Raw genomic sequence first — 14,167 nt, forward strand, 5'->3', positions numbered from 1 at the left:
AACTAGAGGCCCGGTGCACAAAAATTTGTGCACTGGCCGGGGGGGGGGGGGGGGGGGGGGCCTCAGTCCAGCTTGCCCCCTGTCACATACTGGGAGCCCTAGGGGATGTCCTACTGCCTGTTCCCTGCTCCCCTTGGGGAGTGGGCCTAAGCCACAGTCTGGCCTCCCTTTGTGGGAGTCAACCAGGCTGATCAGGGGAAGGTCGCAGCCCCATCACCGCACTGTTGCAGCCACTGCCAGTCATGGTAGCCACCAAGATGTTTTCATCAACATGGACTCCAGTCCCTTTACCATGAAAAAATCCATCCATCCATCCTTCCATCCTTCCATCTTCCTTCCTTCCTTCCTTCCTTCCTTCCTTCCTTCCTTCCTTCCTTCCTTCCTTCCTTCCTTCCTTCCTTCCTTCCTTTCCTTCCTTCCTTCCTTCGTTCCTTCTTCCTTCTCCTCACCTGAGGATATGTTTCCATTGATTTTTAGAGAATGTGGAGGGGAAAGGGAAAGACAGAGAGAAACATCAAAGTGAGAGGAACACTTTGACTGGTTGCCTCCTGCATGAGCCCTGACCTGGGCCCCGGCCAGGGAGGAACCTGCAACCTAGGTACATGCCCTTGGTCAGAATTGAACCTAGAATCTGCATTGGGCAGGCCGAGGTATTACCCACTGAGCCAAACCAGCTAGGGCAGGATATGACATTTCTTAACCCTCCAGCAGCAGACCTTCCTTTTTCTCTCCAGGAGTGTAGTAAAAAAACCCTAGATTACCTATTTGGACTCTCATTACCCAAGTTACTAAGAATATTACCAGTGACCACAGGGAGCTTAGCCAATCAGCAGTCAGAAAAGGTGTTTCCTCTGTAGTTCACACCAATTGCCAGTATGGCCCCTGCTGGGCCTAAAGCCTCTGGCAAGTTATTAGCCCTGGGCCGGGTCACCCCCAGCTCCCCACCGCTGCCACCATCAACCATTGCTGGCTGGCTCCTCCTTGGCCCAAGCTTAAAGCCTCAGGCTGAGGTGTTAGGCCTGGGCCTGGGCTCCTCCCCCCATGCTCCCCACCTTTGCTGCCATCAACAATCGCTGGCTGGCTCCTCCCTGGCCCAAGCCTAAAGCCTCTGGCTGAGGTGTTAGGCCTGGGCCGGACCCCCTCCCCCCATGCTCCCCGCCATCAAGATCGCTGGCTGGCTCCTCCCCGGCCCTGGGCACCCCCAGCTCCCCACCGCCACCTCTGCCATCAATGATCGCTGGCTGGCTCTGCCCCAGTCCAAGCCTAAAGCCTCTGGCTGAGGTGTTAGGCCTGGGCGGACCCTCCCCATGCTCCCCACCTTCAACAATCACTGGCTGGCTCCTCCCCAGCCCAAGCCAAAAGCCTCTGGCCAAGGCTTTAGGCCTGGACTGGGACACCCCCAGATCCCCTCCTCCACCACCGATTGCTGGCTGGCTCCGCCCCGGTTCCCCGCCAAAGCCGCCATCAATGATCGCTGGCTGGCTCCGCCCCAGTCCAAGCCTAAAGCCTCTGGCTGAGGCGTTAGGCCTGGGCCGGACCCCCCCATGCTCCCCACCATCAACGATCTCTGGCTGGCTCCTCCCTGACCCAGGCCTAACGCCTCAGGCTGAGGGTTTAGGCCTGGGCCGGGGCACCCCCAGCTCCCTGCAGCCGCCGCCATCAACAATCGCTGGCTGGCTCCTCCCCGGCCCAAGCCTAAAGCCTCTGGCCAAGGCTTTAGTCCTGGACTGGGGCACCCCCAGCTCCCCGCCACCACGGATCGCTGGCTGGCTCCGCCCCAGTTCCCTGCTGCAACTGCCATCAAGGATCCCTGGCTGGCTGGACCGGCCCAAGCCTAAAGCCTCTGGCGGAGGCTTTAGGCTTGGGCCCGAGCACCCCCAGCTTCCGGCCGCTGCCGCCATCAAGCATAGCTGGCTGGCTCTGCCTGGTTCCCCTCCGCTGCCGCCATCAATGATTGCTGGATGGCTCAGCCCAGGCCCCAGCCTAAAGCCTCAGTCTGAGGCTTGGGGCTGACATATGCAAATTAGCCGCCATCTTGGCTGTTGACTAATTTGCATATCTCGCTGATTAGCCAATGAAAAGGGTAGCGGTCGTATGCCAATTACCATGTTTCTGTTTTATTAGATAGGATACGTTTTCATGCTTCTTTGCATGCCATCATTAAAAAGTCTATATTTAGTTTTAGGTTCCCAGCAAAATTCAACAGAAAGTGCAGAGAGTTCCATATGTCCCTGCCCCCATATACTTGGCCTCTTGCACTAGCAACATTTCACACCAGAGTGGTACATTTGTTACAACTGATGAACCTATACGTCATCCATAGTTTACATAGGGTCCACTCTTGGTGGTGTATATGCTATGAATTTTGTCTATATATATTGGCATGTACCTGACATAGTATCACTCTGAATAGATTTACCACCCTAAAATCTTCTGTGCTTCATCTATTTATTCCTCCATCTTCCCTTATCTTTTTTTAAATTATTTTTTATTGATTTCAGAGAGGAAGGAAGAGAGAGAGAGATAGATACCTTCATGATGAGAGAGAATCACTGATTGGCTGCCTCCTGAACAAACCCCACTAGGGATCGAGCACACAACCAGAGCATGTGACCTGACCAGGAATCAAATCAAGATCTCTTGGTTCATAGGTCGATGCTCAACCATTGAGCCATGCTGGCCGGGCAACCACTGATCTTTTAAATGTCATATAGTTGAATGTCATATATTTCAAATCCTGCAATATACAGTCTTTTCAAATTGATTCTTTCACTCAGTAATTTGCATTTAAGTTTCCTCACGTCTTTTCATGGTTTGATAGTTCACATCTTTTTGGCACTGAATAATCTTCCATTCTATGGATATGACACAGTTTATTGATCTACGCACCTAGGGAAGGACATCATGGTTGCTTCCAACTTTTGGCAATTAGGAACAAAGCTGCCAGAAACGTCTGTGTATAGGTTGTTGTGCAGACATAAGTGTTAAACTCTTTTGGGTAAATACCAAGGAAGACAACTGCTGGATTATATGGTAAGGCTATGTTTAGCTTTGTAAGAAACAGCCAAACTGTGTTCTAAAGTTGCCGTACCAATTTGCATTTCCAAAGTCTGTTGTTTCACATCCTCACCAGCATTTGGTATTGTCAGTGTTTTGGATTTGGGCCATTCTAACAGTCATGTATCTCGTTTTAAATTGCAATTCCCTAACCACACATGATGTTGAGCATCTATGCTTATTTGTCATCTGTATATCTTCTTTGGTGAAGTGTCTTTTAAAGTTTTTTGCCATTTTTAAATCAGTTTGTTTGTTTTCTTATTGAGTTTCATAGTTCTTTGTATACTTTGGATAATAGTCCTGTGGGAAACTGTTTATTGCCTTCACTATCTGATAAGCGTAGACAGAGAACCCCTCTGAAGGCTGGGTGCCTTTGAAGCCCTAGCAAAGGTCGGAGCTAGGCGCCACCTCTGTTTGTCCAGACAGTGGTAGCTGAAACTACTCCCCCATTTATTATTATGTAAATCCTTGCTGATGGGCTAGTCTGCTTGTTACTAGGGGGTCACCTGCCTAAGGGCTATGCTATGGGTGCATCCCAGATCAATAAAAGCTTGGTGAGGCCTGAGCACAGGAGGAAGTCCTTCTGGACTTGCCACCTGGTCCCCCAATATTGCAAAATTATCTCGTGTCTTTTTCTCTCATTTGCTGTGCGGCTCCTCTTTCAGATACCGAACCCTACTCCACGCAGAACGTGGAGGGAGTCTTACTCGACATAGTCCTTTTATCAAATATATCTTTTTCAAATATTTTCTCCCAGTCTATGGCTTCTCATTCTCTTGACAGTGTCTTTCACAGAACACAAGTTCTTAATTTCAATGAAACTGAAAGGACAAAGCAGGACTGATGGCTGTGTCCTTAACCCCTCTTCCAAGAAAAAGCCGCAGGGTGTATCAGTCACTCAGCCTGCCCTTATCTCGGCCAATGGGAAAGCAGGGGAAACTAGCCCAAGGCCAAAAGTATGCTGGCCACCCCCCCTTTCTTTGTGTAACCAGACCCTAGCTGCACCCTGCCCCAACCCCCGACCCCAAGCCCTATAAATTCTTTGTTCTCTTGGGACTCGGGGCTCTCTCTTGCATCCAGTAATGGAGACAAGGGGGGGACCAAGCGAGCTTATATAAAAGGACCCTCTGCTTTTGCATCGGACTGACTGGCTCCCTGGTGTGGTTTTATTGGGGATCTTGAAATCTGGGCATAACAGAAACCTAACATCAATTATTTCTTTCACAGATCATGTCTTTGGTGTTGTATCTAAAAGATCAACAACAAACCCAAGCTCATCTAGGTTTTTCCCTATGTTATCTTACAGGAGTTTGATAATTTTACATTTAGACCTAAGATCTATTTTGAGTTTATTTTTGTGAAGGGTCTGTGTCCAGATCCATTTTTTAGCATGTACTATTGTTCAGAACCATTTGTTGCAAAGACTATTTTTCTCCATTTTCAAAGATCAGTTCTCCTTCATCAAAGATCAGTTCACTATATTTGTGTAGGTGTATTTCTAGACTCTTCGGTTTGTTCTAATGATCTATTTGTCTATTTTTCACCAAGAGCCTAGTGTCTTGATTATCATAACTTCATAGTTAAGTCCCAAAGTCAGGTAATGTCAGTCCTCCAACTTAGTTTTTCTCTAATATTGTACTGCCTACCCTGCGTCTTTTGCCTCTCTACATAAACTTTAGAATCAGTTTGTTAATATCCACAAGATACTTGCTGAGTTGTTTTGGTGGTTTTGTGGGTTTTTTTTTTTAAATATATTCTATTGATTTTTTACAGAGAGGAAGGGAAAGGGATAGAGAGTTAGAAATATCGATGAGAGAGAAACATCGATCAGCTGCTTCCTGCACACACCCCCTACTGGGAATGTGCCCACAACCAAGGTACATGCCCTTGACTGGAATCGAACCCAGGGCCCTTTAGTCCATAGGCTGACGCTCTATCCACTGAGCCAAACCGGTCAGGGCCTTGCTGAGTTTTTAATTGGGATTAAACTGGATATATAAATTAAATTGAGAAGAACAGACATCTTGACATTACTGAGTCTCCGTATCCGTGAACATGAAATATCACTCCATTTATTTCATTCTTTGATTTAATTCATCAGAGTTTTATAGTTCTCTTCAAATTAATATTGTGCATTTTTAAAATATCTTCTGTATTTATTATGATAATCAGTACTATGATTAATGCTGTCAGGTACAAATAGTAATACCACTTTTTTGAGCCTTTACTATGTGTCAGGCATTACAGTAAACATTTTGCACATGAAGTTTCAAGTTCCCAGATTTTAGTTTTTTAAATCTAGTTTACCTTTTTATATTACTGCTATACTGAATTTTTCCCTTTTCCCTATGTACTTGAATTGAATATTTCTAAATTAATGATGGAATACAAAAAGATTTTGTTATTTACTTACACTAAGAAGGTAACATTTAATTCACTCAGATTTAAAGTTCATATTTTAATCTACTTTTGGAAGTTGCCATCTCTTTTCCTTCACTCAGTGGTTTAAAAAGAATTCTACTCATATTGAACAAGAGAACAGAAATAAAGACATATGCCTTTTTCAGGGCTGAAAATTACCTCGGTCATGGGAGTAGTAAAAGAAAAATAACTGTGACAAATAAAGCCAGAGCAGACAGCACCTGAAAGTAGAACACTAAGAATGCTGGGGGTCAGTGACGGTGGGGGATGCAGACACTGTAATAAGAGATGCCCTCAAAAGATTTAGATTATCTAAGTACAAATCTGACACTGAAAACTCTCACATGCTAAAGTAAAGAACAGGGTCATATACTCAAGAAATTTGAGTACATGTAATTTTAAATGATAATAGCTATCATCTGTGGAATGCTTACTATGTGCTTGGTACTTGTCTAAGCATTTTGCGTATATTAATTTATTAAATCCTCACAGCATGAGATAGGTTCTACTGCTAACACCATTTTAAGTTGAGGACATTGATGCACATAGAAGTTAAGTCAGTTCCCAATGTCATACTAAATAAAACATTTAAAATTTTACATGTTAAAAAGCTGTTTTTGAGATATTCTAAACTGCATTCACAGTTTAATTTTAATTAATGAAATTTCACAAAACCCTTGTGAAAGGTTGCCAAAATCAATCACAGAGAATCTCTAATGTGAGGTAATTCGATTTTAATTTGGGAGACTTTGCCTATTGTGATGTGGCTCAAAGTAACCTGAGAAGGGTGCAAGTCAGAGAACTTGGAATATTTTAGATAAAAGAACCATTAGAGTCTAAAGCAGTATTCCAGATACAACTGCAGAACCTACAGTTTTGTAGCACAAAACTGATATTGGGCTTCTAATTTGTTCCCTATTCTGCAGTTCCTTTGAATCTGTCATAATTACAGATTCAAATCCTTCCATCATCACACATAGTATAGATCTATTTATCTCTTAACAATATTATACCTGTTGGATGACTCCTAGTTAGCGTGGCAACTTCAAATCATTGCTTATTTCAAATTTATAATTCACGGCTAGGTGTTGGGTTACCTAATTTCTACTGTTAACTTGCCTGCTGACTTTCTTTGAGACTGAGCAAGTAACTTATCTTGTATTCAGTGTCCTCCTTTAAAATGGAGACACTGGCCCTAGCTGGTTTTGCTCAGTGGATAGAGCATCTGCCTGCAGACTGAAGGGTTCCGGGTTCGATTCCAGTAAGGGCCACATGCCCGGGTGCAGGCTTGATCCCCAGTAGGGGGCATGCAGGAAACAGCCAATCCTCCTGCAAGCCCCCTACTCTCTCATCATTGATGTTTCGATCTCTCTCCCTCTCCCTTCCTCTCTGAAATCAATAAAAATATATTTTAAAGTAATAATTAAAAAATAATAAAATGGAAATACTGAACATTATAACAGAAGTGAGATCATATGTGAATAAAGCATTTAAAGCGATAAAGAATTTTTAAAATGCAAAAGACTAATATAAATATTTAGAGTTTTCTGGTACTGTGTTATTGATGAACTCGATCCAAAGTTCATACAGCTTCTTGCATATCAAACAATAGTGGAACAGTTTGTTCACGTAAGTCAGTTTGATCAAATTAGTTATTGGTAAAGGAGAGTGAGTATATTTTAACTCTTGATTCCAAATAAAGACAATGCAATAAATGTATAATGCAAATGTGTTTATATATGAAATGTTTCACATAACTACAGACAACAAACTACTTTCTTAAATTCAACTAGTATTAGGCTTTTTATTTGAAATAAGAAATTGGTATTTCTCTCTTTCCACCCTGAAAAATAATCTAAAAGCAACATAAAGAATGAGAAACACAAACCCCGTTTTTGGAAATAGGAGACAAATTACAAAATGAGTAGAGATAGGTTGGGTAGGAGTGCATGCTGTAGGCAGCAGGGAAAGGATGCTGCCATTGCAGCTGTCAAAGAACAAAGTACACTTCTTGAAGGTGACAGGCACACCCTAAGTAAAGATATAAACCCTTTGTTTATATCAGTGGAAAAAAGCGCATTGACTGACCATCAGAGCTCTGATAGATGTAGTATGGTTCCAAGACAGAGAAGATGGGGACATTGCTAAATAAGGAATCACATAGACGAACTATATTTGCAGACAGAGAAGCCTTCCTCTGTGGCTATGGGAGAAAAGAGACTGACTATTGCCACTGACTGGGGCAAAATAAACGATGCAAAGAAAAGAAAAATTTAACAGCCAAAAAAAGAACATTCACAAGAAAAATATTGCTATAGAGCAGATGAAAATCATGACAAATTAATTAATAAAACTAATTATGCAATCAACTCTAACTTGAGATTTACAAAAAATATGTAATAATGCTAACAACTAAACTAGTATAATTAATCACTTACCTCTGATTCATATTTTATTTTTTCTTCTTCTAAAGTACGTGCAAATTCTCCTTTCTGGTGTTCGAACTCTGACTTGAGAAATGTATTTTCATAGCGAAGTTTATTATATTCAGCTCTATACTTTTCAACTTCCTAAATTAAAAGAAGACTATAGTTTAATCACAAATTTATGAATGAAATTTATATCCATTCCAAAAATTACTTTTGTAAATATAATTTTAAATTACATTATATTCAGAGTAATTCCAAAAGTAAAAACTAAGCTTAAGAGAAGTATAAATAAACCTTGGAAAAGTTCTGATAACTAGGATGCTACACACAGAATTAGTACATTCCTGAGAAGGCACTAATAAAGACAATTATCATTCAATTAACCTTATTTCCTCACTGAGTCTCATAATAAAAATGTATAGCATGTCAAAAGTTTTGACCTCTGGACTTAATAAAATAATATTTAAGAATGTAACATACCTTTTAAAATATGGTTAGGTTAAAAATTAATTTTATAAAACAAAATACCTCCTAAAAGTCAGACATAATGAATTCAAAGTAAATAAAAGATTATTTGGCTATTTAGTACAATAACTTAAGGTTCAATCAAATATTACAATGATATAAATTCAACACATCTGCCCGAAGAATATATGAAGCACCAACTCTCCTTACTAACAAGGAACACATGCAATTCCCTGGTATAGTCCAGCTCCTCTCCTGATACTATGAAAGTTGCTGGCATTCTGAACCTCAGTAAGAACTTAAGACAACAGAACAGAAAGATGGATGAGACATTATTTAAACATATACTAGAAAAATCTATATATCTATATATATAAAAGCCTGAGCGACTGAACGACTGGTCAACTGGTTGCTATGACACACAGTAACCACCAGGGGGCAGACGCTCAACGCAAGAGCTTCCCTCTGGTGGTCAGTGCGCTCCCACAGTGGGAGCAACGCTCAGCTGACTAACAGGCGCCAGATGCCAGGCTGATGGCTGGCGAGTGCAGCTGCGGCGGTGCAAGCCTCTCCCATGGACACTCCTCTTGCACACCTGATCAGACTGACTGGGCACAAGCCTGCAGCCAGCATAGCAAGGCTGAGATAAGCAGGATCGGCAGGCAAGAGCGGCAGGCAATGTTGGACTGCCGGTTTCAGGCCAATCGCCGCAGGCCATGCTGAGGGACCCCACCGGTGCACAAATCCATGCACTGTGCCTCTAGTTAAGTAATAAGGAAGCTTCCTAAAATACTCAGCTCCCTGAAATCTTCAGTTTAAAAATGTCTATGCCAATTTACAAACCAAGGATATGGTTTTTTGTGATTTTATTAGAGACATACTGTGTTTTGGTATTTTTAAATATGCTTTTACTTAACTGGATCACCTACTTAAGTCTAAGTAATTTTTTTTATATCCAGAATTGAAACCTATTCACCATAATGCTTTGATTAGGAGAATATTCAAAAAATGACGTTATCAAGCCAGTTAACCATTATAACAGCGGTCGCCAACCGGTGGTCCATGAGGTCCAAAAGTTTGGCAACCACTGATTGCCAGGATCTACAACTGTTTCAAGCAATGGCAACATCACTAGACTATAGCTCCCTAAAGGGGTCCATTTTGAAGGGGACAATACTCATTTGTATGTATACTGCTCAGTGTATTTGTTAAATAAACGTCTAGTTTAGTATCTAATATACTTAATATCGATCATCTTTTCCTGTCCCCTTTATTAAACATTTAGTCATATTACACCAAGGTTTCATTTACGGAGACTGGTTTCAATCAGAAGGAAAACTGTATCAAATTTTTTTACTTTTCTAAGGTTGCATGAAATTCATTCTTTCATTCAACAAATATTGAGTACCTATTGTATGCTAGGAACTGTTCTAGGAACTTGAAATGTAATAGTGAGTAAAACACTATTGCACTCCACTCATGCAAGAAGTGGTAAAAGATAATAAAAAAATAAGCACAGGAAAAACTAAGATGGCAGCATAGATAAACACCGGGAAATCGCTGCCTCCCACAACAACTTCAAAAAAAAACACATAAAGACAAAACAAACAGCATCCAGAACTACAGGAAAGCTGGCTGAGTGGAAATTCCACAACTAGAAGGAAAGAAAACCACACTGAGAGCCAGAGGAGCTGCGGAAGTCAAGTGCAGAGGTATGGAGGCTCGCGCGCAGAAAGGGGCTGGTACCTGAGGACTCGGCTGTCTTTTTAAATCGAGAGGGAGTCACAAGCTCCCGACTGCTCTGAACTCCGGTTCCGGGAAGTCTCTGGGGACCCAGGACTCATACAGGGAGAAACTGGACTGTCTGGCAGCAGGCAGAACTCGGAACTTGAGGTCGGCTTTCCCTCAGAGGTGCTGGCAGCAATTACCAGGACACTGAGACACGCAGCCCCTTAGGGCAGGGCTGGGAATCCACCATAGCTGCTTGCTCCGCCCTTTGATTCCCTGAGACCCCGCCCCACCCAGGTTGCGGCAGAGGCTTTTGCATATGAATGCCCTGGCCCTTTGCAACCTGAAAATTACCTAACAAACTACAGCGGGGCCACAGACCCAGAACTTCCAAGAGAAGGCCCAAGGCCCCACAGCAGCTTGCATAGCTTCACAGCTGGGCCTCATCAGATACCTCCAAACTCCAAAAAAGGAAGGGGAATCTGCAGTTCTCTTCATAGCTCCTGCTGTGTAACCTCAGGCAGAGGCTAAATTAGCACCTCCTTAGATCCAAGAGCCAGTCTACCCAGTGGTCAGAGGGGGGCAATCAAGATTACAACTCCTCAGATCCATAAGGGACACACTCAGGGGGCAGACTCAGTGAGCACCAAATACCCACTGAAGCAAGTCTTGCCCCAGAAGGGTGTCTTCAGCACAGAAGTTCTCCCACTGCAGACACAGCTGATTCTCACTGCCAATTGGCCTGGAGGTCAATTCCTCCCAGTGATCCTACAACAATCAAGGCATAACTACAATAAGACTGTGCAAAAAACCCACAAGGGGGTACACCAAGAGTGTCCACCTCAGGTAACTGGGGAGGCTGAGCCACTGGGCCCTAAGGACACCTAGCACACAAAACCACTCTACCAACACAGGGAAGCATAAAAAATGCGGAGACAAAGAAACAGGTCACAAATGACAGAAATGGAGGAAAGCGAACGACTGGATATAGAGTTCAAGGCCACGTTTATAAGGTTTTTCAAGAATTTTATGGAAACCGCCGATAAATTTAGTGAGGCCCTCGATAAATCTAGTGAGATTCTTGAGGATATGAAAAAGGACCAACTAGAAATTAAGCATACACGGACTGAAATAAAGAATAATATACAGAGATCCAACAGCAAACAAGAGGATCCCAAGAATCAAGTCAAAGATTTGAAATACGAAGAAACAAAAAAGACCCAACTGAAAAAGAAAAAAGAAAAAAGATTCCAAAAATATGAAGATAGTGTAAGGAGCCTCTGGGACAACTTCAAACGTACCAACATCAGAATTATAGGGATACCAGAAGAAGAGAGAGGGCAAGATATTGAAAACCTATTTGAAGAAATAATGACAGAAAACTTCCCCTACCTGGTGAAAGAAATTGACTTACAAGTCCAGGAAGCGCAGAGAACCCCAAACAAAAGGAACCCAAAGAGGACCACACCAAGACACATCATAATTAAAATGCCAAGAGCAAAAGACAAAGAGAGAATCTTAAAAGCAGCAAGAGAAAGAAAGACAGTCAGTTACCTTCAAGGGAGTACCCATATGACTGTCACCTGATTTCTCAACAGAAACCATGCAAGCCAGAAGAGAGTGGCAAGAAATATTCAAAGTGATGAACAGCAAGAACCTACAACCAAGATTACTTTATCCAGCAAAGCTATCATTCAGAATTGAAGGTCAGATAAAGAGCTTCACAGATAAGAAAACGCTAAAGGAGTTCATCACCACCAAACCAGCATTATATGAAATGCTGAAAGGTATTCTTTAAGAAGAGGAAAAAGAAAAAGGAACTCTTACCATTTGTCACAGCATGGATGGAACTGGAGAGCGGATAAATACCACATGATCTCACTCATTTGTGGAATATAATGAACAACATAAACTGATGAACAAGGACTGATCCAGAGACAGAGAGGCATTGATTGGACTGTCGGGCCTTGGAGGGAAGGTAGGGGAGGGTGGTGGTAAGGGGGAAAGATCAACCAAAGGACTTATATGCAGGCATATAGGCCTAAACAATGGACACGGACAACGGGGGGGTGAGGGCATGAGCGGGGGGGGGGGGGGGTCGGGGGGGTAGAGGGTAACGTGGGGATAAGGACACATATGTAATATCTTAATCAATAAAAAATATATTAAAAAAAATAAGCACAATGAGTATTATACAGCATATCAGAAGATAGTAAGTACTCGAGGAAAAAAAAAATGTAGAGCAGGGTAAATGGGGATCCAAAGGTCTAAGGAGTGATGGAAAAGGCAAGTTGCAATATTAAATGGGGGCAGGAGTTGGTCAAAGTAGGCCTCATTGAGAAGGTGATGTCGAGAAGTTGACCAAAAGATACCTGGAGAGTGTTCAAGGCAAAAACAACTGCTAAAGCAAAGACTCTTGAATGGCACCATTTCTAGAATGCCAAAGAAACATCAAGGAGGCCAGTGTGGATGGAGAGAAGGAAATCAGAGAAGTAATGGGGTCTGATCCTGTGCAGCCTTAAAGGCTATTGTATGGACTGAGCAAGAAAGGGAGCTATTGCAGGGCTTCTGTGTAGAGAAGATGCTTTTCAAAAGCTTTTCATAGTGACATGAAGATATATGCATAGTTCTTTCTGCATAAATTACTTACTTCATCCAGACTCCTAAAACGCTCTCTCATTGGAGTTTCTAATTCCTGTCGTATTTGGGCTCTGAACAATTCCAAGTTTTGTGGAGTTAATACCTAATATGCAGAGAAATACAAACAATTCTAAATATGAAAAAACAAATATTAAAATCAAGAATTTGCCAAATTTCAAAACCTCTCTCATTACAATAAAACGCAATTCAAAGTAATTTTACAATATACCTAATTTTAGAGAAGTCACTATATAAATAATAATTTAAGAATCTCAATTTCAGACTCTCAGAGATATCAAAAATTCTATTAACATGAGGTAAAGACAATCACTGATTATCATTGTGATTATTAGAAATAACTATGTTAGCAGCTAAGGTTATCCTGTTGTATACAATGGATGATAGTTTATTTCCTAAAGCAAACAAAATAAAGATGTAATAATTTAGTATGCTATAGAGAATTCTTCAAACTTATTTTCAATCAGAAAAGGCTGATTTTTATGTTGATTATAAAAATCTAATTTAGGCTCCTCCCTGTTACACTCCTTTACAAAATTTATCTTTCAAAAAGTAACTGAATATTTCATTTACCATGGTATTCCCAACACCCTGCACCACTGCCTACCACATAGAAACCACTCAATTATTATTTATTGAATGAATAAATATTGGTTGTTAAAAAAAACAACCCAGTTTGCTTTTATATTAATTTCCAAAAAAACTAAGAATAGGGAATAAGGACACATATGTAATACGTTAATCAATAAAGAAAAAATTTAAAAGAAAACACTAAGAATAATGTTCAGCTTAATTCATTCATTTATTCATCAATATCCAAATTTTCAAACATTTTACTGAATAAATGCCTACTATACAGAGTGAAGCAAAAATAGGTTTCTAGTTGTATGGAAAACAATACAAAAAATAAATAATAATACAATAATAAACCCAGTGTTTTGTGTACTCACAACTGTAAACCGACTTTTGCCCTACCCCATATATAAAACATTCTAATATTAGTTCACTTAAATTTATTCCATAGCTCGTTGATGTTATGTTTATTTTTAATCTCTTTTGTCTTCTTGTTTCATTTTGGGTAGTTTTTACTGTCATGTCTTCAAGTTTACTGATCTTTTCTTCTGCATTGTCTAATCTGCCATTAAGTCCATACAGCATATTTTTCATCTCAATAATCATAATTTGTATTTTATTATTTGGTCTTTTCATCCTTTAGTCTTTTCATATCTTCCTTATCTCTACTTAATATGGTCAATCTTTAATCTCACTTTTGAACATATGGAATTCAATTATAATAACTATTTTAATGTCTTTGTTAATTCTAATATTTGTACCACATCAGGTTTGGTTCTGACTCATTGACTTTCTTTTCCTATTTATTGTGGGTAGTATTCTCCTGTTTATTCCAT

At 41.1% G+C, this 14,167-nt stretch overlaps 1 protein-coding gene across 4 annotated transcripts in view; it reads right to left on the bottom strand.

The window, feature by feature from the left end:
• The window catches only part of CEP83 (centrosomal protein 83), a 143,756-nt gene that overhangs the window by 78,394 nt on the left and 51,195 nt on the right, over positions 1-14,167 (bottom strand). For all 4 annotated transcript variants that reach the window (XR_009451280.1, XM_059683808.1, XM_059683807.1 and 1 more), the window contains 2 exons: positions 12,751-12,843; positions 7,917-8,048 (listed from right to left, as the gene is read on the bottom strand). Coding sequence is in view for 3 of the 4 variants with exons in the window: in XM_059683808.1 (XP_059539791.1) it covers positions 7,917-8,048; positions 12,751-12,843 (225 nt within the window). In the remaining variant the exon portion in view is untranslated. The remainder of the gene's footprint in view (positions 1-7,916; positions 8,049-12,750; positions 12,844-14,167) is intronic.

Source organism: Myotis daubentonii, chromosome 2 (genome assembly GCF_963259705.1).
Source record: "Myotis daubentonii chromosome 2, mMyoDau2.1, whole genome shotgun sequence".
Taxonomy (NCBI): domain Eukaryota; kingdom Metazoa; phylum Chordata; class Mammalia; order Chiroptera; family Vespertilionidae; genus Myotis; species Myotis daubentonii.